The sequence below is a fragment of the Notolepis coatsorum genome, assembly GCF_963971535.1.
Source record: "Notolepis coatsorum genome assembly, chromosome: 7".
NCBI lineage: Eukaryota > Metazoa > Chordata > Actinopteri > Aulopiformes > Paralepididae > Notolepis > Notolepis coatsorum.
Genome location: NC_140171.1, coordinates 178586200 through 178612202, shown reverse-complemented (window position 1 = coordinate 178612202; position 26003 = coordinate 178586200). Strand labels below are relative to the sequence as shown.

General features: G+C 43.3%; 1 protein-coding gene across 1 annotated transcript; it reads right to left on the bottom strand.

Moving 5' to 3' along the window:
* Positions 1-2015: 2015 nt before the first annotated feature.
* On the bottom strand, positions 2016-25574 carry ndufs7 (NADH:ubiquinone oxidoreductase core subunit S7). The gene is made up of 8 exons (XM_084318773.1): positions 25523-25574; positions 24378-24417; positions 19272-19337; positions 17906-18026; positions 14828-15007; positions 12033-12079; positions 4426-4514; positions 2016-2297 (listed from the first exon to the last, which is right to left on the bottom strand). The coding sequence occupies exons 1-8, from the start codon at positions 25536-25538 to the stop codon at positions 2200-2202; spliced, it is 657 nt and encodes a 218-aa protein (XP_084174899.1). The 5' UTR covers positions 25539-25574; the 3' UTR covers positions 2016-2199.
* Between the last annotated feature and the right edge of the window lie 429 nt (positions 25575-26003).

The window sequence follows — 26003 nt, the reverse complement described above, 5'->3', positions numbered from 1 at the left end:
TGAAATATGGTTGTGAATGTTGTTGAATCATTGTTACACATGGGAATACGGTATCTGTAGAAACGAGGACAACATTCACCAGGTCACCACCACCCCAGAATATGTTGAATCACTAGATGGATAAATGATGCAAGAGTCCATAACACTGATTCTAGTTGGATACCTTCGTGGCATAATTTGAAAATGTTCACTTCGGTCATTGATATTTGCACCTGAATTGCACAAAGACTTACTAAAGAGCATAGGATCTCTTGTGTTTAATTGGCAGGTAATGGTGGCATTACCATTTGCATCTGATGCTAGCCATTGCTTTCCGTTCATGAACAGACAAGGGCCAGAAGATGCAATCCATATATTTAAGTGATACTTAGTGAATTGTATTCTATACCTCCAGCAGGAAGGCCCTGTGGGCGTGGCTCTGAAGGTCAGACTATACCTCCAGCAGGAAGGCCCTGTGGGCGTGGCTCTGAAGGTCAGACTATACCTCCAGCAGGAAGGCCCTGTGGGCGTGGCTCTGAAGGTCAGACTATACCTCCAGCAGGAAGGCCCTGTGGGCGTGGCTCTGAAGGTCAGACTATACCTCCAGCAGGAAGGCCCTGTGGGCGTGGCTCTGAAGGTCAGACTATACCTCCAGCAGGAAGGCCCTGTGGGCGTGGCTCTGAAGGTCAGACTATACCTCCAGCAGGAAGGCCCTGTGGGCGTGGCTCTGAAGGTCAGACTATACCTCCAGCAGGAAGGCCCTGTGGGCGTGGCTCTGAAGGTCAGACTATACCTCCAGCAGGAAGGCCCTGTGGGCGTGGCTCTGAAGGTCAGACTATACCTCCAGCAGGAAGGCCCTGTGGGCGTGGCTCTGAAGGTCAGACTCTGCACTGGACTGTAGCCAATAACAGGCTGCGGGGAAACAGCCTATTTTCTGTGGTCCAACTGCGCCACCTAGTGGCTCATAGTTGTCCAAATAAAACAGTGGGTGCACTCACAAAGTCATGGTTTATCCTGCCGTTACAGAACCAATTACATGGCTGACTTAAACAACCCCTCCACACCCGTTTAACACTTTAATTAAAACGTGTTGTATAATGAATAACAATTAGTTTGGTATGGTTTTCCTACCAAAAATGTTCAATAAACGACTGAAGATGTCTTGGAGCAACATCCCTACACCTTTGCCCTCATTGTGATCTATGAAGCCCCACCCCCAAGTTTTATACCATCACGGAGGAAAAAGCGGCTGGCAGCTAACGTTAGCTACGTTAACCTAGACAAATAGCTACATGCTGAGCTAACGTTAATTATATCATATCGAACAGATAGGAGCTTATCTTATCTAATCTTACGTGGATGTTTGATCGGGTAGTGGCACTGTTCGATATGATGTAATTAACGTTAGCTTAGCATGTAGCTACCACGACACCAGTCAATCAGGGGGAGCTTCTTTGACTCATCTCGCCTTAGAATCACCAGAAAGGCTTTCGAAATAGTGAAATGCCATGTTGGCCTCAATATTTTCAAAACAAAGAAAATGTTATGAAATGAACAAGAATGTGATAAAACATGTAAAAAACAAACAGAGCTCAACGCATGCATTTGATGGTAGAAATCCATTTGTTACCCTCACACCAAGATGGCGGCGGTCTCGTGACATCACAGTGTCTTCGAGAATCACACTACATCTGTAATCAAGTACAGTACGACAGGCGACCGTGGCTCAGGAGGTAGAGTGGTAGTCTGGTAATCAGAAGGTTCCCGGTTAAATTCCCACTCCTCCCCGCAGCATGTCGGAAGTGTCCTTGAGCAAGACACTTAACCGCCCAATTGCTCCCGATGAGCAGGTTGGCACCTTGCACGGTCGCCTCCGCCGTCGGTGTGTGAATGGGTGAATGTGAGGCATAAGTAGCAGACTATCATCTCATATCATAACCAAAAAGGATCAGACATCATCTATTAATCAAGTAGAACATATTAGCCACAACTGTAATGTGATGTGCAATGCTGAAAATAAGCGCCAGTACAAATGCTGCGAGTGATAAGAATGACTTTTATTAAACTCTTAAGTGTTTCTCTACAATGGAGGAGAAGCCAGAGCAGCTCCTGAAGCACATCATCATCATCATCATCATCATCAGAACATCTCACTGGGTGGGGCGATCCCCCATAAATACAACATTTACAATCAGCCGCCCAGACGTCAAGTCTCACGTCTCACTTGCGATACCAGATCCGCATCTTCTTTTCCCGCTTAATCTTCTTCTGCAGCTGTAGAGTCCCGTAGAGGAGGGCCTCCGCTGTGGGCGGGCAGCCTGCGGGAAGACAAACCAGAGAAGAAGAACGCTGAGCAAGCTCTTCTACTACCCTAACCCTCATCACACTGTAGTAAACCACTATATAGTGTTCTCATCACACTGTAGTAAACCACTATATAGTGTTCTAATAATCACTGTAGTAAACCACTATATAGTGTTCTAATCACACTGTAGTAAACCACTATATAGTGTTCTAATAATCACACTGTAGTAAACCACTATAGTGTTCTAATAATCACACTGTAGTAAACCACTATATAGTGTTCTCATCACACTGTAGTAAACCACTATATAGTGTTCTAATAATCACACTGTAGTAAACCACTATATAGTGTTCTAATAATCACACTGTAGTAAACCACTATATAGTGTTCTAATAATCACACTGTAGTAAACCACTATATAGTGTTCTCATAATCACACTGTAGTAAACCACTATATAGTGTTCTAATAATCACACTGTAGTAAACCACTATATAGTGTTCTAATAATCACACTGTAGTAAACCACTATATAGTGTTCTAATAATCACACTGTAGTAAACCACTATATAGTGTTCTCATCACACTGTAGTAAACCACTATATAGTGTTCTAATAATCACACTGTAGTAAACCACTATATAGTGTTCTCATCACACTGTAGTAAACCACTATATAGTGTTCTAATAATCACACTGTAGTAAACCACTATATAGTGTTCTCATCACACTGTAGTAAACCACTATATAGTGTTCTAATAATCACACTGTAGTAAACCACTATATAGTGTTCTCATCACACTGTAGTAAACCACTATATAGTGTTCTAATAATCACACTGTAGTAAACCACTATATAGTGTTCTAATAATCACACTGTAGTAAACCACTATATAGTGTTCTCATCACACTGTAGTAAACCACTATATAGTGTTCTAATAATCACACTGTAGTAAACCACTATATAGTGTTCTAATCACACTGTAGTAAACCACTATATAGTGTTCTAATAATCACACTGTAGTAAACCACTATATAGTGTTCTAATCACACTGTAGTAAACCACTATATAGTGTTCTAATAATCACACTGTAGTAAACCACTATATAGTGTTCTCATCACACTGTAGTAAACCACTATATAGTGTTTTACTACGTTGGAATTCAAAAAACCCACCTAGCACCACCTGAACCCACACCATGATCTTGTATCAGTCTCATGCCAGTGGGTAGTGAACAGACACCCTGTTTAAGTCTTGCACCAGTCTCATGCCAGTGGGTAGTGAACAGACACCCTGTTTAAGTCTTGCACCAGTCTCATGCCAGTGGGTAGTGAACAGACACCCTGTTTAAGTCTTGCACCAGTCTCATGCCAGTGGGTAGTGAACAGACACCCTGTTTAAGTCTTGCACCAGTCTCATGCCAGTGGGTAGTGAACAGACACCCTGTTTAAGTCTTGCACCAGTCTCATGCCAGTGGGTAGTGAACAGACACCCTGTTTAAGTCTTGCACCAGTCTCATGCCAGTGGGTAGTGAACAGACACCCTGTTTAAGTCTTGCACCAGTCTCATGCCAGTGGGTAGTGAACAGACACCCTGTTTAAGTCTTGCACCAGTCTCATGCCAGTGGGTAGTGAACAGACACCCTGTTTAAGTCTTGCACCAGTCTCATGCCAGTGGGTAGTGAACAGACACCCTGTTTAAGTCTTGCACCAGTCTCATGCCAGTGGGTAGTGAACAGACACCCTGTTTAAGTCTTGCACCAGTCTCATGCCAGTGGGTAGTGAACAGACACCCTGTTTAAGTCTTGCACCAGTCTCATGCCAGTGGGTAGTGAACAGACACCCTGTTTAAGTCTTGCACCAGTCTCATGCCAGTGGGTAGTGAACAGACACCCTGTTTAAGTCTTGCACCAGTCTCATGCCAGTGGGTAGTGAACAGACACCCTGTTTAAGTCTTGCACCAGTCTCATGCCAGTGGGTAGTGAACAGACACCCTGTTTAAGTCTTGCACCAGTCTCATGCCAGTGGGTAGTGAACAGACACCCTGTTTAAGTCTTGCACCAGTCTCATGCCAGTGGGTAGTGAACAGACACCCTGTTTAAGTCTTGCACCAGTCTCATGCCAGTGGGTACTGAACAGAATCCTACCTGGAACGTAAATATCCACAGGGACGATGCGGTCACAGCCTCTGACAACAGCATAGGAGTAGTGGTAGTATCCGCCCCCGTTGGCACAACTAAACAGACACAAGAACAAGGCACACGTTGGCACAACTAAACAGACACAAGAACAAGGCACACGTTGGCACAACTAAACAGACACAAGAACAAGGCACACGTTGGCACAACTAAACAGACACAAGAACAAGGCACACGTTGGCACAACTAAACAGACACAAGAACAAGGCACACGTTGGCACAACTAAACAGACACAAGAACAAGGCACACATTGAATCAGAAACATTTTTTCGAATGATTTATTCATCTCGAACACAACAAACGTGCAAATCACAGTAAAGACAAAATGTAAACAAACAAATGAGTCCGTCTTCATCCATAGAAAGACAAACGAGGAGGAGTTGAAGAAGCAGAAGGAAGCAGCGCTCATCTAGTCCTGCCCCCTTCTTACACTATCAGAACATTTAAATAAAACTCTTAAACTCTTACTTACTAAGAGAGAAAAATAATAAAATAATGTTAAAGACAAACCATTATTATTTGTTTTGAAGAAATCAATACATTCTCTGAGAGCATCTATCTATAGCTCCTCAGATCAACTATCTATAGCTCCTCAGATCAATACTCTCTGAGAGCATCTATATATAGCTCCTCAGATCAACTATCTATAGCTCCTCAGATCAATATCTATAGCTCCTCAGATCAACTATCTATAGCTTCTCAGATCAATATCTATAGCTCCTCAGATCAACTATCTATAGCTTCTCAGATCAATATCTATAGCTCCTCAGATCAACTATCTATAGCTCCTCAGATCAATATCTATAGCTCCTCAGATCAACTATCTATAGCTTCTCAGATCAATATCTATAGCTCCTCAGATCAATATCTATAGCTCCTCAGATCAATACTCTGAGAGCATCCATCTATAGCTCCTCAGATCAACTATCTATAGCTCCTCAGATCAATATCTATAGCTCCTCAGATCAACTATCTATAGCTCCTCAGATCAATATCTATAGCTCCTCAGATCAACTATCTAGAGCTCCTCAGATCAATATCTATAGCTTCTCAGATCAATATTCTCTGAGAGCATCTATCTATAGCTCCTCAGATTAACTATCTATAGCTCCTCAGATCAATATTTGTCTATCAGTGCTTTTTTGTATCCATTTTTGAACTGTGCGATGTTATGGCTCTGTTTCGTTTCCACTTGTAGTCCATTCCATAAAGCTACCCCACAAACGGATGCTTTTAAGAGTGGTGCAGACAGTAGGATCTTGTAAAATTCCCCCTTGTAGTGTGTATTATGGATGCATGATATTGATCATAAAAAATTAATATATAACGATATTTTGTTTCCCCTGCACACCGTGCTTGTGGTATGAATTGCAATATATGTGGACTCAGCCATTTCTTTTTCAGCTCTTAGGAAAAAGATTCAAAAATGTTTGTGCACGCCTGGGGGTCACCTGGGGGTCAGACAGTGCTCAAGTTTCACTTTAACACTTTGGTTGCCACTTGTTAATGTGGTAAAACCCTGTTAAATGCCAGCACCCACTTCAATGATAGCGTTGTGAACGCATAATCTCTGTCTTAAATTATGGCTATGTGTCTAATCTGCCCGTCGTTTATCAATGACTTGTTTGAAGTCAACATTGTCGAGATGGATTTTTTTTTCTCTTTTTTTTTTTTTTTTTTTTTAATCGGTTCATTTCCGTTTTATAGCATTTTGAAAAGCCCTCGTTTTTCAGGAAAATATATAGATTCCGTGATAAACGGCCTTTACTGGCATACACAAAAAACTGTCATTTTTCTGCCTATTTATGAATAGTTTTCAAATAAACGCTATATTATCGATAGTATATGTGTACTTATGCACGCTATAGAAGCGATCTGAAAAATATATTCTCATTTCCTGATCAACGCACACACACACACAGGGCACACGCTGATATATAGGTCAAAACAGATCCGATTATCCCAAGACTGGTAAAATAAATTGCTTACCTCAGATCAGATGTTATCCAAAAAGATTATTCCAATTCCTGATCGCCATTCCAAATATCGATTGCGTTTATTGATTCAGCATTGGGTACTGTAAATTATGTATTCCACGTGTTTTCCGGCTCGGCGAATCACTTGGGTCTCTTCAGATGCCTCGCCGGAGAAGTAACATGAGGAGGCTGCCCCCCCCCCCCCCCCCCATTATTAACGTTATTAGCTTAGCGCCCTGTATCTCACGTTCCAAGAAATACCCCAGAAAATTCTGCTATAACGTTCATATTCAAGACGCTATAAAATGGGAACGTATTGATGAAACAATTATTTGTTTAACACTTTGGATGCCACGCCTCCCCGTCTCAACCCTGTTGCGTGCCACCACCCACTTCAATGATAGCGCTCTCATATTTGCGAACGCATAAACCAAGGCTGTACATTGCGAGATATATGTTGCACGTGCTACACTGACGTCAGTCTGTGCGATGAATGGATTTACTTCAGTAGCACTGGTGCGATGGCCCGTGCGTGTGTTTACTTCAGTAGCACTGGTGCGATGGCCCGTGCGTGTGTTTACTTCAGTAGCACTGGTGCGATGGCCCGTGCGTGTGTTTACTTCAGTAGCACTGGTGCGATGGCCCGTGCGTGTGTTTACTTCAGTAGCACTGGTGTGATGGCCCGTGCGTGTGTTTACTTCAGTAGCACTGGTGTGACGGCCCGTGCGTGTGTTTACTTCAGTAGCACTGGTGCGATGGCCCGTGCGTGTGTTTACTTCAGTAGCACTGGTGCGATGGCCTGTGCGTGTGTTTACTTCAGTAGCACTGGTGTGATGGCCTGTGCGTGTGTTTACTTCAGTAGCACTGGTGCGATGGCCCGTGCGTGTGTTTACTTCAGTAGCACTGGTGTGATGGCCCGTGCGTGTGTTTACTTCAGTAGCACTGGTGTGATGGCCCGTGCGTGTGTTTACTTCAGTAGCACTGGTGTGATGGCCCGTGCGTGTGTTTACTTCAGTAGCACTGGTGTGATGGCCCGTGCGTGTGTTTACTTCAGTAGCACTGGTGTGACGGCCCGTGCGTGTGTTTACTTCAGTAGCACTGGTGCGATGGCCTGTGCGTGTGGCGCATTAATAAAAAAGAGTGACAGTGTTAAGTTGAATGGGCCACGGCGCCACGCTATATTCCACTTGGTAGTTGTAGTCTTGTGCGATTAAAAACAATGTCCCGTCTGCGTAGAGTCCATATATCAAACACCAAATCCCATAATTCCTAGCGAACAATATGCCAGCGAGTCACAAGCTCAATGTACACTGACTGAGTGACTTCGACAAAATGAAGCGCTATTTTAAAAGGTATTAAATCCAACAAAAGAAGGATTAGTACAAGATCAAAACCCCAAACGAGCCCGAGAGGGACCACCGATAATAGAAATGAGACAAAGGAGAAGATTAACAAGATGTACAGATATAACGCAGAGTGGAAAAATGATTTCCCGTGGCTAATTTTTAATGAGGAAGCGCAGCTATTATTCTGTCACTGGTGCCGAGAGGCTCCGGAAAAGATCCGATCAGAGAATCCCTATGGTAACAATATCCTAAAAAGGGATAACATTAATAAGCATAATACGTCCCATCGATACATTCTTGCCCGGGATGCCTTCAACGCTAAACAAACCCCTGAGCGGGCCGGCACCCTCTTGCACTCGCTGAGTAAACAGGCGACCAGAGCGGATGATGCTGATGAGATTAATGTGGCATATTGCATCGCCAAGGAAGAAATGCCGTTCACTAAAAAAATTGGCCAGCAGACATGATGCTGGAACTGTGACACGTGTGCATGCACACACTTGAATAATAATAATACATTTATTTATTTGGTTCCACAAATATGTACAGGTGTTTGTAGATTCAAGATTCAAGATTCAAGAGTTTTAATTGTCACGGCATACAGGTATACAATGAAATGCGGCTGGTCTTGCCCGCAACGATGTGCAATACAGTGGTACAACATATTAATAGAATCCAATAAAACAGTGCAATAAACAGGTACATGGTGTGCCATCTCGGTATCTGTACATTAGTATTTACAGAGCATATAGGACATGCTAGTTAGCTTTAGTAGTGCAATACACTGTTCCTGATGTTATACTACTTTAAGTGGCCTTTCCTCTGGCCATAAGTGTGCGTGTGTGCGGCATGAGTGTTAAAGTGGCTGCTAGTGTGTGAGCGTGCTCAGCGTGCGTGTCGTGTATGTACTTGTGTGTGGATAGTTCAGTTTCTGTGTCTCTCAATGTTCATTGTTCAAGGCTCTGATGGCCTGGGGGAAGAAGCTTAGCCTAAGCCTCTCCGTCTTAGTCTCTAGAATTTGCAGGCGTCTGCCTGACCTCAGCAGCTGGAACAGGCTGTTATTGGGGTGGTGGGGGTCTTTCATTATCCTGCAGGCTCTGGATTTGCACCTCTTGTTGTATAGAGCCTGCAGGGGAGGTAGCGCAATACCCGTGGTACGCTCGGCTGAGCGCACCACACTCTGTAGGGCCTTCTTGTCCTGTGCCGTGCTGTTCCCATACCAGGCAGTGATGTTTCCGGTCAAGATGCTCTCTACAGCTCCTGAGTAGAAGGACTGGAGTATCTTCCCCGATACTCTGAACTTCCTTAACTGTCTCAGGTGGTAGAGGCGCTGCTTCGCTTTATTTACTACTGTGCCTATGTGTGTTGACCATGTCAGGTCCTCTGAGATGTGGACCCCCAGGTACTTGAAGCTGCTCACCCTGTCCACGGTAGCCCCGTTAATCCTCAGTGGTGTGTGTGTCTCCCGCTGTCCTCTCCTATAATCCACGATCAGCTCCTTGGTTTTACCAATGTTCAGGAGCAGGCTGTTGTCCTGGCACCAACGTTCCAGTACCTCAACCTCCTCCCGGTAGGCCTTCTCGTCGTTGTCCGAGATCAGCCCCACCACCACCGTGTCGTCGGCGAACTTCACAATGGAGTTGGAGCTCCATGCTTGTATGCATTATATCTATTTGTTATGTTGGTTTCTAGGTGTTTCTAGGTTGGTTTATAGCTTTCCCTGTAATCTGAGTCCACACCAGCGCTGCCTGTTCTCAGACTGCTTCTGTTATATCGGTTATATGGTTATGTCCTTGTTCTTTTTGTTTTACATTATGGGAAAATAAAGAAAGAATTTGTCTGAAAGCATTTCTTGAAAAAGTTTGGATTTTGTGTGGATTTTTGAATAAATGAGAAACATAACGAATGCGGATGAAGTGTTTTCCTGCATTGGTTTGGGTCCTGAGAGGGAAGAGTCACTGTTATCCTGAGTGATCACCTTTCTCCTATGATAACACATGTCTAATCTGATAAAACATGTCTAATCTGATATCTAATCTGATAAAACATGTCTAATCTAATATCTAATCTGATAAAACACGTCTAATCTGATAAAACATGTCTAATCTGATAAAACACGTCTAATCTGATAAAACACGTCTAATCTGATAAAACATGTCTAATCTGATAAAACACGTCTAATCCGATAAAACATGTCTAATCTGATAAAACACGTCTAATCTGATAAAACACGTCTAATCTGATAAAACACGTCTAATCTGATAAAACATGTCCAATCTGATAAAACACGTCTAATCTGATAAAACACGTCTAATCTGATAAAACACGTCTAATCTGATAAAACACGTCTAATCTGATAAAACAAGTCTAATCTGATCAATCTGATGACAACGCCTCCATCCACAGGGCATGGGGGGGGGGGGTCACTAAATGGTTTGATGTGTATGAAAATAATGTGATTCATATACTATGGCCTTCAGTCATCAGATCTCAGCCCAATTGAACACTTATGGGAGATTTTGGACCGACGTGTTAGACAGCTCTCTCCACCACCATCATCAAAACACCAAATGAGGGACTATATTTTGGAGGAATGGTGTTCCATCACTCCAGTAGAGCTCCAGAGACCATGCCATGGCCCATTGAAATTGTTCTGGTGCCCAACACCTTACTAAAGACACTATGATGGTTTTTCCTTTGAAATCTTTATTTCGAACATGTAAATACAAACAATATAAAATCATAACAAATCATTGATCTCTATGAAATGAAAACAAAACCAAAACATAACTCAATTTACATGTTCGAAAAGAAGTATACACTTATTTAATCCTACACCTTTTCCACTACACAAATGAGTGTACTAATTTAAAACATTACAAAACAAATATATATATATATAAAACATAAAAGAAATAAAGAAATGTAAACAACCGTGAATGTCAAATCCCTTCATCATCCCCGTACCTCGTGAAAATAATTTCTTTATAATTCAGTTTGAATTGTCTCATGTTTGGACATTGCTTTAGCACCACATTCAGACTGTTCCACAGTTTCACTCCACATATTGAGATACAGTGTCTTCTCCTGGTAGTGCGTACACTAAGAACTTTTAAATTTAGTTCTCCCCTCAGATTATAACCCACCTCTCTATCAAAGAACAGTTCTTGAATGTTTCCTAGAAGTACATTACCTTTTGCTTTATACATACATTTTTTTTTTATCAAATTTTTTCTCCCATTTTCCATTTTTCTCCCATCCCAATTTCGTATCGTCCAATTCTACCCTCCCCTGTCTCAAACGCTGTTAGGCCATGCCTCCCACAAGCCGGCTGTAATGTGGACGAAGCCTTACATCACGTGTCCCCTCCGGTACTCGAGGAGGCAGCCGTCGCATCTTTTCACCTGCACAGCGCGATCTCTCAGCGGCGAGGGAGGGACACGCCGCCCTCGTCGCTTCCTGATTCTGCTGCGCAGGCGCACAAACCGACCTGTAGGAGTCGCTGTCCACAACGTCCGATCCCCACCCATCAGCTTTCACACCCCTAACACTGCCAATTGTGTTAGTATGAACGACCAGCCAAGCTGATAGCAATGCGGAGAGCTGGGCTCGAACCCAGCGTCTCCTGCATTGGTGGCGAGCGCCTTGCCCACTACACCACCTAATGCTTTATACATTAATTGTGCCATTTAAAATTCCACAAGATCATTTAACTTGAATGTTTTTGACTTAAAAAATTATGTTTGGTTTGGATGTTTTGCAGATGTGTTTTCAACAACTTCGGTGTGGGGGGATGGGGTGGGTATGAGGGAGGGGAAGGGGAAATGAAAGGGGAAGAAAAGAAAAAAAAGATGGAAGATGTATTATGTTGACAATTGTGAATGTACAAACTACTTTTCCTGTAATAAAGAAATTTATAAAAAAAATAAAAAAAAAAATAATGTTTGTGTGATCACGATAACCTGCAATGTGAACTATCCTTATGGCTATTTTTTAGAGTATAAAAAGTGGTTGTACTGTAGAATTATAAGTGTTTCCCCAGACTTCAGCGCAGTAATTTAAATATCGTAAAACTAGTGAACAGTAGAGAATGTAGAGTGATTTGTGATCCAGAATGTGCTTTACTTTACTGAAATGCCCACTCCCCTTGAGACGAGATCAAAATAAAGGGTTGCAGCTTGAGAAGAATCCCAATAAACTGCTGGGATCTAGTTCCTGTAGAAGTTACATTACCTTCCCATGGAAATGACATATCGAGGCTCTGGCATCTGGTCGTAGACCTGGCGGAAACAATAATGAGAGGTTTGTCACGTTTCCCAATAGCTGATGAATCTGTCCCTCCTTGTAGCTTCATGCTAATAGCTGATGAATCTGTCCCTCTCCTTGTAGCTTCATGCTAATAGCTGATGAATCTGTCCCTCTCCTTGTAGCTTCATGCCAATAGCTGATGAATCTGTCCCTCTCCTTGTAGCTTCATGCTAATAGCTGATGAATCTGTCCCTCTCCTTGTAGCTTCATGCTAATAGCTGATGAATCTGTCCCTCCTTGTAGCTTCATGCTAATAGCTGATGAATCTGTCCCTCTCCTTGTAGCTTCACGCCAATAGCTGATGAATCTGTCCCTCTCCTTGTAGCTTCATGCTAATAGCTGATGAATATGTCGCTCTCCTTGTAGCTTCATGCTAATAGCTGATGAATCTGTGCCTCTCCTTGTAGCTTCATGCTAATAGCTGATGAATCTGTCCCTCCTTGTAGCTTCATGCTAATAGCTGATGAATCTGTCCCTCCTTGTAGCTTCATGCTAATAGCTGATGAATCTGTGCCTCTCCTTGTAGCTTCATGCTAATAGCTGATGAATCTGTCCCTCCTTGTAGCTTCATGCTAATAGCTGATGAATCTGTCCCTCTCCTTGTAGCTTCATGCTAATAGCTGATGAATCTGTCACTCTCCTTGTAGCTTCATGCCAATAGCTGATGAATCTGTCCCTCTCCTTGTAGCTTCATGCTAATAGCTGATGAATCTGTGCCTCCTTGTAGCTTCATGCTAATAGCTGATGAATCTGTCCCTCTCCTTGTAGCTTCATGCTAATAGCTGATGAATCTGTCCCTCCTTGTAGCTTCATGCTAATAGCTGATGAATCTGTCCCTCTCCTTGTAGCTTCATGCTAATAGCTGATGAATCTGTCCCTCTCCTTGTAGCTTCATGCTAATAGCTGATGAATCTGTCCCTCTCCTTGTAGCTTCATGCTAATAGCTGATGAATCTGTCCCTCTCCTTGTAGCTTCACACCAATAGCGGATGAATCTGTCCCTCCTTGTAGCTTCACGCCACTCTTGACAATCCATCCATGGGTTCCCCATAAATAATCCACCCAAAGTTTAAAAAACACTCCGCTCTCATATCTCTAAGATCACGCATAAGAACATTTATTCACTTATAACCGACTACCCTTCCTGGACTATTACATTTGCACATATACTTAAAACTGTGAGCATCTGAACATGACACTGTTAAGTAATTTTTTTTTGCACAATTGCACAGCTCTGTTACATATTCTATTCCACTGTATTTTTATTCGAATTGTACAGCCCTGTCCTACATTGTTATATTGTATTCTTATTCTAAGTTTATATATTCAATGTAATTCTACTTTAATTTACAATTTTTAAATATATTATTACTTGCTGTGTAAGTGTTGATATTGTCTGTTAATGTTGATGCACCAAATGACCTAGATAAATTCCTTGTATGTGCAGCTTACTTGGCAATAAAGACTTTTCTGATTGCGATTCTAACAAAGCCTTCATGTCACGTGTATCACGTACATGTATGGAGGCACTAAACATCAACCAGTGTTTCCCATTAATTACCCGCCACAGTTTTATAATGAACCGAAAAGAAAAAAAATTATGAAGAAATATTTAAAAAATAAAAATGTAATATAAAGTTTGCCAATAGGGATGTATCAGTAGTATTGGCAGTGGTAGTAGTCGTAATAGTAATCCAGTATATCTTTTTATTTTCAAAAAAATAAACCAGTTCAACACAGGTAACCACTTTTGCTTCATTTCTTTGATGGCTCAAATGTCTGCTCTAGTCCAGTGGTTCTCAAACCTCTCCTCGAGACGCCCCAGCCGTTCCATGTATTTGTTAAATTCCACCACCAGCACACCTGATTCAACTAATAAAGGGCTAGTTAAGTTGAATCAGGTGTGCTGGTGGTGGAATTTAACAAATACATTGAACGGCTGGGGTGCTTCGAGGAGAGGATTGGGAAGCACTAGTCTAGTCGTTTTTGTGTTTTGAGCACAAAGTTCATCATAGATCTGGCCTCTTTATTTTGCTCTCAAAGTGCACCAGATTGATGCATTTAACTTTAAAATGTACAAAAAAGTTCTGGGGGGGGGGGGCATGCCCCCAGACCCCCCTGGAGGGGCCAAGGTTCACCCACCACAGTCTCACAAAATCCTGTGGGAAACACTTCATCAACATTTGTATTCACAAATTAGTAGGGCTGTCCCCGACTAAGGATTTGGATAGTCGACTATGATTGGCCAAAATAGTTTTACACAATCATTTTAGTAGATTAAAAAAATTAAAATAAAAAGTATACAGTTTTTTTTTTTTTTTTGTATCATTCCATTTGGGCTGTGGGGGGTGCTTAATGTCTGAAGGAGTCGACTGAAGGCTTCTTGTCCTCTGCAAAAGCATGCAATTGGTCCACTGATGGATACATCTTGATATTTGTCTAGTCTAGTGTGTTCATTAGATGGTGAAATCCTCTTTCAGTGCCTCTGTGCCTGTTTTCGTAGGCAAAAAGGTTTTCGTTTTTCTTTTGGAAAGAATGATAAAAAAAAATTAAAAATTATAATTTTCTTTTTGTACTGGACTAAGAGGTTGGCAGTATTCGACTACGGCTCCTTTCCACTGATTAGTCGACTAATAGGAGTCAGCCCTACAAATTAGAAATTTTATCAAATCCAACACAGTAAAACATCCCAGATGCCTTGTTCCTCATCGTGTCACGTACCTTCCGCAGCGCGGGGGCCATCTTGTTAGTCAGTGTTCCCGCCACGATCATGACGTCAGACTGCCGGGGGCTGGCTCTGAACACCACGCCGAACCTGTCCATGTCGTACCGAGGGGCCGCCATGTGCATCATCTCCACGGCACAACACGCCAGGCCAAACGTCATCGGCCACAGTGAACTCTGACCCCACACATACACAACACATGAGTTAGTGAACTCTGACCCCACACATACACAACACATGAGTTGGTGAACTCTGACAGGTACACACATACACAACACATGAGTTAGTGAACTCTGACCCCACACATACACAACACATGAGTTAGTGAACTCTGACCCCACACATACACAACACATGAGTTAGTGAACTCTGACAGGTACACACATACACAACACATGAGTTAGTGAACTCTGACCCCACACATACACAACACATGAGTTAGTGAACTCTGACCCCACACATACACAACACATGAGTTAGTGAACTCTGACCCCACACATACACAACACATGAGTTAGTGAACTCTGACCCCACACATACACAACACATGAGTTGGTGAACTCTGACAGGTACACACATACACAACACATGAGTTAGTGAACTCTGACCCCACACATACACAACACATGAGTTAGTGAACTCTGACCCCACACATACACAACACATGAGTTAGTGAACTCTGACCCCACACATACACAACACATGAGTTAGTGAACTCTGACAGGTACACACATACACAACACATGAGTTAGTGAACTCTGACCCCACACATACACAACACATGAGTTAGTGAACTCTGACCCCACACATACACAACACATGAGTTAGTGAACTCTGACAGGTACACACATACACAACACATGAGTTAGTGAACTCTGACCCCACACATACACAACACATGAGTTAGTGAACTCTGACCCCACACATACACAACACATGAGTTAGTGAACTCTGACAGGTACACACATACACAACACATGAGTTAGTGAACTCTGACCCCACACATACACAACACATGAGTTAGTGAACTCTGACCCCACACATACACAACACATGAGTTAGTGAACTCTGACAGGTACACACATACACAACACATGAGTTAGTGAACTCTGACCCCACACATACACAACACATGAGTTAGTGAACTCTGACAGGTACACACATACACAACACATGAGTTAGTGAACTCTGACCCCACACATACACAACACATGAGTTAGTGAACTCTGACAGGTACACACATACACAACACATGAGTTAGTCCCTGGGGGAGAACTGTGGCATTGTTGGTACACACAGCGATACACCAGATTACCAGGTTACCAACAACAATATGCGTGTGTTTGTGTGTAAATATCAACCCAAACTCGGCTCTCAGATGATAATGAGTCTGTACCATGTGAGCTGTGAGTCTGTACCATGTGAGTCTGTACCATGTGAGTCTGTACCATGTGAGTCTGTACCATGTGAGTCTGTACCATGTGAGTCTGTACCATGTGAGTCTGTACCATGTGAGTCTGTACCATGTGAGTCTGTACCATGTGAGTCTGTACCATGTGAGTCTGTACCATGTGTCCACGCTGTAGTGAGTCCAACAACCATTTTACTCGTAGCAGTTCCAAATTGGGCTTTTAAAGGATGTATACAGTAGACAATGAAGGTATAATGCTCTGTTAAAGCGGCTGTTTCCAAATTATTATTATTAATATATATATATATATATATTAGTGGTCAATAGATTTTTTTTTTACTAAATCTCACAATTTTCTGTAATGAATCTAGATAAAAAATGGCATTTTTCTACTTAAGACCGAAGCTTGTAACAGATATTTACTTGAGTAAAATCATGGAATTAATGTAAAATCAACACAAAGAAAGTATATTTCGATTCAAAGTAGGGCTGGGCGATATAACGATAACGATAAATATCGTGATATATTTTAATAATCGATATCGAATATCGAAATTTAAAAAAAAATCAAAAAAATCGTTTTTTTTTTATTATTATTATTTTTATTTTTTTTGTACCTGCAACAGGGCAGTTTTAAAACCAGAGACAGTGGACAGACTTGTCTTTCTTGCCTGCAACTTAAAGTAATGGCTTTGCTTGTCCAAATGACAATACTGACCAAATTGAGATTTATTTTTCTCTTGTCCATTTATTTTGTTTGCTTTCTAATTTAAAATACAGTTTGAAACCGTCTGTACACAGTAGGCTATGTGTGCTAGCAGAACTAGACTCCAGTCACGAGTCACATGTGCGGTGGTTTGTCCACCAACAAAGCGCCAAAAGATCGAAAATAAACTAGCAGAGCCAGAACTGTTCAACTAAACATACATCTGTTGTTTAAAAAAAAATAAAAAAAAAAAATAAAAAAAAAAAAAAAAGTACACTTATAACAATTCGATAATTATCGATATAGAGAAATATGATAACATTATCATATCGTTATCGCGATATGATTTTTTTCCATATCGCCCAGCCCTAATTCAAAGACTATTTTAATAGCTTTCTTTGAATAGTTTCTCTCCTGTGAAATACAAATGTTCAACAAAACCATCAACATTGACTCAGATAGACCTCTTTCTTATATCCGCGGCGCTAAAATTGAAGATTTTTCACTCCATAGATTCATCTAAATTAATGCCAAACATGTTAGAATGTTGCAAGAGTATCTCACTAAAACTTTTTCTACAGAGTGCAAGTCACAAGAGGCTATCATTAAAAAGACTAGCAGAATTCTGACAGGTTAAACATACGGGTTTAGAAATCCATGGCAGATAGACAAAACATTTAAACAATTTACACTTTAACACAGTTCCTTCTGTAACTACTGCCAATGTATGTGTAGCCAGATTTTAACCTCATCTGCCATCTATATAATGCGACACCCGGTATGAGTCTAACATCAGCCTCTACTCACCCTGTGAGTCTAACATCAGCCTCTACTCACCCTGCGTGTCTAACATCAGCCTCTACTCACCCTGTGTGTCTAACATCAGCCTCTACTCACCCTGTGTGTCTAACATCAGCCTCTACTCACCCTGCGTGTCTAACATCAGCCTCTACTCACCCTGCGTGCCCAGTTCACTAGGTCATCCAGCTTCGTGATGACATACTCTCCTTTGCTGGTCGCTACTGCTGCTGGTTTGGCCGCAGCCACCGCTGTGCTCTTCTCTCTGAATGGAACCACACTGGGACAGAAAGGACAGGAGATTGATCATGTACAGACTTGAAGGCAACTTCCATAGCTAGTCAAAGGAAGGAAACACAGCAAAACAACATACATAGATCTCAATACTCACACTTCTACTTTCACCCAAGGCTCTACTATAATTCGATTATAGTATTAAGAGTCTTGGGTAAAGGTAGAAGTGTCAGTATCAATTATGCCCATTTGGAATTATCAGCGCATTTCCACTTTGCAAAGTTTGAATTTCAGGATTCATATTCATAGCATCAAAACAATGGCAGTTAGAGAAGCTGGAAGTCAACACAGCGGCATCATAACCCAACTGTTTCCAGTTCTCAAACATATTGCTCCGAGATTGATAATGTGATGTAGTGAATCCTGAAACACAGACTTTGGAAACCTAAAATATCTAGGCACTAGGCATAGGGGTGGGAATCACCAGTTTCATCATGATACGATACGATATCGATTCTTTGGACAACGATACGATATTTGCCGATATCACAAAGTCTCTCACGATACAATACGATACGATTAGATTCAGGTGCCTGCGATCGATATGAGATGATATCATATGCCCATTTAACACAATCAGTAACATTTAGATCAACAAAAAAAAGGTAATGAAAATATCATTTGACATTTGTATTTTAGAGCTCTTCCAGACATTTAAAGGAAAAACAATCTATTGTTTTTAATACAAATAGACCTCCTGTTCACTGTAAAGTGCCACGTTTTTATATATTGAGCTTTAAACTTTAAGCTACATTTTTTGGAACTCAAAACTCACAACCTCCCTCTCCCAAACCGTTCCTACAACAATTTGTTGATGTTGCATGATCATGTATAGGCCTACATTTATTATGTATTATATTGTTTCTGTTTAAATAACATTTAAACATCAAACTCCTCTGACCTCATCTGGTCTTTCCAAAGACGCGCGCACACACACACACAGAAAGGGAGAATGCTATGCTGTAACATCTACACACACGGAGCTACTGCTGTTGTTCTTGGGCGGATATGAGACTCGCCACAGGATTTTCAAAATAAGAGTATCGATATGAATCGATCTTATTACATCGCATCGATCCGATTCGATTGTTGATAATTACATCGATGTATCGATCTGGATCGATGTATCGTCCCACCCCTAACTAGGCAGTGTTGCTATTTCCAATACATAGTATGTTCACCTAAGGTTCTACCAGATGAGATCGCAAGGACACCTCACTGGTAATCTCACCTTGTGGTGGCATTCTCGCCTTTAGCGTTTAGCCTCTTCTGGTGAATAGCGAATATTGAAATGGACCTGTGGATTGGAGAAAAAGCAGCCATAGAGTGAGAAACACAATCCACAAATAAGATCCCAGCAGCAAGGCAGACCCAGTGTATGTTAGTATTGGAATGTAGGAGATGAGAAATCACGACCAAAGAGAGTGAAGTTTCTTTGACCACACATCAGTGTGCATCATTTATTAGCATAGCCATGGATACCACAACAAACCAAGTCAAGCGTTAATATGGCCGCTCTAGATACCCCGGATGCCCCGTGTCCTTAAAGTGACAGTGTAGGTGGATTATGTCCCGTCCAGGTAAGTGTCCATGTAAGTGCCCACTACATATGTCCCCCCAGAATTCACCCTACTAACTCACAAAACGGGTCGGTAGACGGACCTCCCGACCATAACGGCTCCGAACAACTGGAGCCGGCATATGAGCTACCGTGGGACCCCCTGGGGCCTTGCGGTGGCGGGGAGGGCAGGGGGCAAGGTGCCTATTGGGCGGTGAGGGACTCATATTTTCAAAAAGTGATTTAGGGTGACGAGGTTTAACACGGGGAGGTCGCCCCCGCCGCGGGGGCTGAGCGAGTGCCACGGGGTGATCCACATCCAAGTGAGCTGGCTTAAGCCGGTCCACCGAGACATGTTCCGGTTTACCGCCAATGTCCACCACGAAGGTCTTACTTCCCGTCTGTAGGACCCGAAACGGGCCATCGTAGGGGGGTTGAAAGGACCCGCGGTGGGCATCGTGCCGTACGAACACGTATTCCGTCGCCTGGAGGCCGGGTGGAACACGAGTCTGTGGCAAACCATGCTGCGAGGTGGAGACCGGCACAAATGCCCTAGCGTTCTCCAAGTTTGAAACGCGCTGCTGGGTCGCAGACCAGGGGTCTGTGGTGTCAGGTACAAACTCCCCGGGGACCCGCAGCGGTTGGCCATAGACCAGCTCAGCCGACGATGACTGGAGATCATCCTTGGGGGCGGTCCTGAGACCCAACATGACCCACGGGAGCCTGTCGACCCAACTACCATCGCTAAGGGTAGCTCGGAGAGAGGCCTTCATGGACCGGTGAAACCGCTCACACAAACCGTTAGCCTGCGGGTGATAAGCGGTAGTGCGGTGCAGTCTCACGCCTAAGTTTCTGGCAATCTCGGACCAAAGCTCAGAGGTGAACTGAGGTCCGCGGTCCGACGAAAGGTCAGACGGAGCACCGAACCGGGCCACCCACGTATATATAAACGCCCGAGCCACATCAGTGGACGTTGTGGATGACAGCGGAACGGCCTCTGGCCACCGAGTGGTTCTGTCCACCATCGTGAGGAGGTATGTGAAACCATGCGATGGGGGCAATGGACCCACCAGGTCCACATTCACATGGTTAAACCTCCTTTCGGGCACGGAGAACTGGGCCAAAGTAGCTTTAATGTGGCGGTGTACCTTAGCGCGCTGGCACATCACACAGGTCTTAACCCACCCGCTCACATCCTTTTTCAGCCCGTGCCAAATGAACTTGGCTGCCACCAGGCCATGTGAGCGGATCGGAGCGTGAGCGGCGCGGGGCGCGGAGCGGGCGGTTTTGACGTGAGCGAGGAGTGGGTTTTAAAATGGGTCGGCGCGACGTCCGGAGCGAGAGTTCTCCTCCGCTCCAATCCACTCCAGGTCGCTCACAGTGGTTTAACACTGTTGATGTAATATACATGCAGTACAATGCCAAAGCAACAGATGGCGATGTACAAACATGAAGGCCATTTTCAACCAATGAGAAGGGTGAACCTGTGATATCCGGTTCAGGCTTTGTCACTGTAGAGACGCCCACACTCACTCCTGTTAGAAAACGTATCGACGCCATTGTTGTTGACGTTAGCTTACATGCTAACGTTAATGGCAGCGACCATAGCATTGTGGCTCGGCTAGCCTATCATCGCTTAATATAGCTAGTGAATGGATAAACAACGTTATTTAACATTGCAGAATGGGTACAATTACAATGCGGCTCAATACAAACAATTGTTAAGGGGCCCAGGGGGTGTAGACTGTTGTAGTTTGAGCTAATTTACACCATGCTCCAAAAAAAAAAAAAAAATCTGCCGAGCGATCTGGCGCGGGGCTCGATTCAAGGTGAGCGGGGAGCGAGCGGAGAGCGACTTGGGGGCGGGGTCAACATGATCGATTAGCGGAGCGGACCAAGCTTTAAAGAGCGAAGAACGGATTTCTCGGCCGCGCCGATCCGCTCACGTGGCCTGGCTGCCACCCGTTTGTGAGACGCCCTGTTTCCGGGGTGAGAGAGACCATGTATGATGTCAAAAACATGACGTCTCCAACTGCTGGGCACCACGGGTCGCGGCCGTCCCGTGGAAACGTCGCACAGGAGTGTGCCGTTAGCCTCATTAAATGCCACATCCTCCAGCCTGAGTGCTGTGATGGCCGTCCTGTAGGCCTGAACGTCCAGGTCGGAAACCTGGTCTGAGGCCATGCGTGCATAGTCCAAACCAACATGGAAGGCCCCGACCAAGGCCCGAGAGAGACAGTCTGCCACTAGATTGTCCCTGCCTGCGACGTGCTGAATATCCGTGGTAAACTCTGAGATATACGACAGGTGCCTCTGCTGACGGGCAGACCATGGCTCACTTACTTTAGCCATAGAGTGGCTTCTGGTCTACAAATGCCGTGAACGAACGAGGGCTGTCTTAAATACTTCGAAGCTTTGTTCGATGGCACAAGCTTCGAACATTAAAAAAAAAATCGAAGTAAAAAAAAAAAAAAAAAAACAATATTAATTCTTTTTTCAAAAAGATTTTTTTTTTTTCTTCGATTTGTGTGTGTGTGTGTGTGTGTGTGTGTGTGTGTGTGTGTGTGTGTGAACTACCCATCCCAGTTAGGACAGCCGAATCCCGTCCAATCTTTCGCCGTCGACTAAAGACTCACTTCTTCAACCATTATCTGAAATGATAAAAAAAAAAAAAAAAAAAATCTAACCCTGACTAACCTTACTGTCATGCACTTGTCCTAATAAACTAACCTACACTGTAACACGCAACACTTGATGAACATTGTTACTCAGCTGATAGAGTTGTACCCTTCTTGCTGTCTTGTCGTACAGAACTTGTAAGTCGCTTTGGATAAAAGCGTCAGCTAAATGACTAAATGTAAGTGTGTGTGTGTGTGTGTGTGTAGGTGTGTGTGTGTGTGTGTGTGTGTGTGTGTGTGTGTGTGTGCGCGCCTTGTAGAATTCCACACATAAGAAAGAAAGATACTGGGATGAATAAACAAAATAGGAAATAAAATGTAGAAATGCATGCAATACATAAATAAATATGAATCTCCATATATGAAATATAACATTTAGATAAGGTGCTATTGAGATGTTTTGGTGAGTTCTTTGTTTTTTTGTGGAAGTAGCCCTTCTTAAAATTGCATGAACATTCACTGATAATTGGTCTGTAGTGGAGTCTACAAGGTCTACATTGCCGGACCATGTAGAATCCGGACCTTGTAGACTGACATAATTCTGTGCATAGTTTAGTCTACACAGGCCTATTATTTCAAATAATCAAAATCTTACTTCATTCATCTTAAACATTCTTGATTTGGGGGATTGGTAGTTCCCATGAAATCTGAAGTTGTTCAAACGACAACAGCGATCCACCTTGAATTAAATCACACAGCCGAGTGAAACCTTGTTGGATGTGTCACAGTCACGAAAGGGGCTACTTAATTAATTAATCCAACCCACTTTATTTATAGAGCACATTTAAAAACAACAAAGTTTACGAAAGTGCTGTACAAGTCCCACAACATAAGATAAAAAAAATAAAAAAATAAATATTAAAAAAAAAATATAAAAAAAAAAAAAATCGAAGCTTCGAATTAAAATCGAAGCTCGGCCCCGAAGCTTCGATTGCCAAAAAAAGCTTCGAAGGTCAGCCCTACAAACGAGCCTCCAGCAGGGAACGGAAATGCCACACGGCCAGATAGAGGGCGAGGAGCTCCCTATCAAAAGTGCTATATTTGCAATCATTAGGACGAAGCTGTCGGCTAAAATACGCCAGTGGCTGCCAAGCCCCACTCACCCACTGTTCGTATACCGCTCCAACAGCATAGTCTGAAGCATCAGTGGTGATGGCAACAGGGGCGTTGGGAAGTGGGTGTGCCAGCCTGGTAGCATTGGCCAGGGCGGTTTTAGTATCGACAAATGCCTTGCGTCTCTCGTCCGTCCAGTCCACCACATGTTTGGCGATTTTACCCCTGAGAGCCTCGTAAAGAGGTCGCATTAGCTGAGCAGCCCGGGGGACAAACCGATGGTAAAAATGTACCATGCCAAGGAACTCTTGCAGAGCCTTGATGGTGGGTGGCAGTGGAAAATTTGCTATGGCGTCAACCTTAGATGGGAGGGGAACTGCCCCATCTTTGGTGACGTGGTGCCCGAGGAAATCGATCCCAGACAGCCCAAACTGGCATTTAGCTGGGTTAATTATGAGCCCATGTTGACTGAGTCGTGGAAAAGGGTCCTGAGATGGGACAAGTGCTCTGCCTTGGTGGTACTGGCGACTAAGATGTCATCTAGGTAGACAAACAAAAAAGGCAGGTCCCGTAACACAGAGTCCATCAAGCGCTGGAATGTCTGTGCTGCGTTTTTAAGCCCAAATGGCATGCGCAAGAACTCAAACAAACCAAAGGGAGTAATCACCGCCGTCTTAGGGATGTCCGCTGGGTGGACCGGCACCTGGTGGTAACCTCGAACTAAATCTATTTTTGAAAATATGAGTTTCCGGGCCAGGTGGGTGGAAAAATCCTGAATATGTGGAACCGGGTATCGGTCCGGTGTGGTTACCTCGTTAAGGCGGCGGTAATCGCCACACGGGCGCCACCCACCTGGCCCGGAAACTCATATTTTCAAAAATAGATTTAGTTCGAGGTTACCACCAGGTGCCGGTCCACCCAGCGGACATCCCTAAGACGGCAGTGAGAGAGGAGAGGACAGGAGAGTAATATGCTAATTGAGCTGCATGTGGGACACATACGGGGAATAATTCACTCAGAATCCTGTCCAAGATTAGGCTGTTCTTACCTCGTTGAGAAGCAGCCAATACTGCTGGTGAGGCGAGGAGCTGGAAGGAAGAGAATCACATTGGAGAGAAAAGCAATGATTATGAATGAAGTTCAACAAATATTGCGTTTTTGTATTGAAGTCACTTGATTTAATTTGTTTATAATTAAGTGAGCTTGGTTTTTAACCCTTTCACTGCCACACGACAGAAGGTCAACCCTTTACTATCACACAACCGACGGCGATGCTCCATCATTAGCATCATTAGCTCCACATCCGCGGAGCTAATGATGCTAATGATGGAGCATCGCCGTCGGTTGTGTGATAGTAAAGGGTTAACCTTCTGTATTGTCACAGTGAAAGGGTTAACCTTCTGTATTGTCACAGTGAAAGGGCTAACCTTCTGTATTGTCACAGTGAACGGGTTAACATTCTGTGTTGATACAGTGAAAGGGTTAACCTTCTGTATTGTCACAGTGAAAGGGCTAACCTTCTGTATTGTCACAGTGAAAGGGTTAACCTTCTGTATTGTCACAGTGAAAGGGCTAACCTTCTGTATTGTCACAGTGAAAGGGTTAACCTTCTGTATTGTCACAGTGAAAGGGCTAACCTTCTGTATTGTCACAGTGAAAGGGCTAACCTTCTGTATTGTCACAGTGAAAGGGTTAACCTTCTGTATTGTCACAGTGAAAGGGCTAACCTTCTGTATTGTCACAGTGAAAGGGCTAACCTTCTGTAGTGTCACAGTGAAAGGGTTAACCTTCTGTATTGTCACAGTGAAAGGGCTAACCTTCTGTATTGTCACAGTGAAAGGGTGAACCTTCTGTATTGTCACAGTGAAAGGGCTAACCTTCTGTAGTGTCACAGTGAAAGGGTTAACCTTCTGTATTGTCACAGTGAAAGGGTGAACCTTCTGTATGGTCAGTGAAAGGGTGAACCGGCTCCACCGATGCTAGCAGCTAACACAGCCTCATACGGTGCTGCAAGGTCGTAGACTAAACATTACGAATCAGACCAACGACACAAGTTAAACGGCCGGGAAATACACTCAAAGTGTGGTGTATTGGTTCATAGTTTGAACACAGCATTAGTCAAAGAACGTTATAAGTTATACGTTATACTGGACCAAAAACCACCACAGCGAAACATGTCAAAACATCACTCACCTAGCGACGCCGCCATCTTGGAGATTGTGATTGTTGTTCACATCTTCTTCTTCTTCTTCTTCTTGTATATTTCCGGCGGACTGCGCGTCTAGGCGTGTTGCCGCCCTCCACAGGACAGAGGGAGCACTGTAGATGTCCAGCCCTCTCTACTAGTCTACTGTTGATTGATTGCAAATGTTATTAACAGATTGCAGAATGGGTACAATACAGTACGGCTCAATACACACAATTGTTAAGGGGATGCAGACCAGAGAAATACTTTCGTCTTGTTTACATCAGGGTCCCCCATTTTCAATTCATCATAACATATAATATGACATACATGACATACAGATATATATAGACAGTACTGCTACATCTATACATTTATGACATACCAGATTTACAAATACAGTACTGGTTGTGATACAAAAAAGAGTTTAAAAACAAGAGAGAGTATATACATTTGACGAATATATATTCACTCTCTACTGTATATTCT

Excerpts from the sequence above, each read along its gene's own strand:
- ndufs7 (XM_084318773.1), bottom strand. Across the intron at positions 12,080-14,827 it reads TGGCCCCCGCGCTGCGGAAG|GTCTACGACCAGATGCCAGA; the intron begins GTACGTGACACG and ends TGTTTCCGCCAG. Across the intron at positions 2,298-4,425 it reads TGTGGATATTTACGTTCCAG|GCTGCCCGCCCACAGCGGAG; the intron begins GTAGGATTCTGT and ends GTCTTCCCGCAG.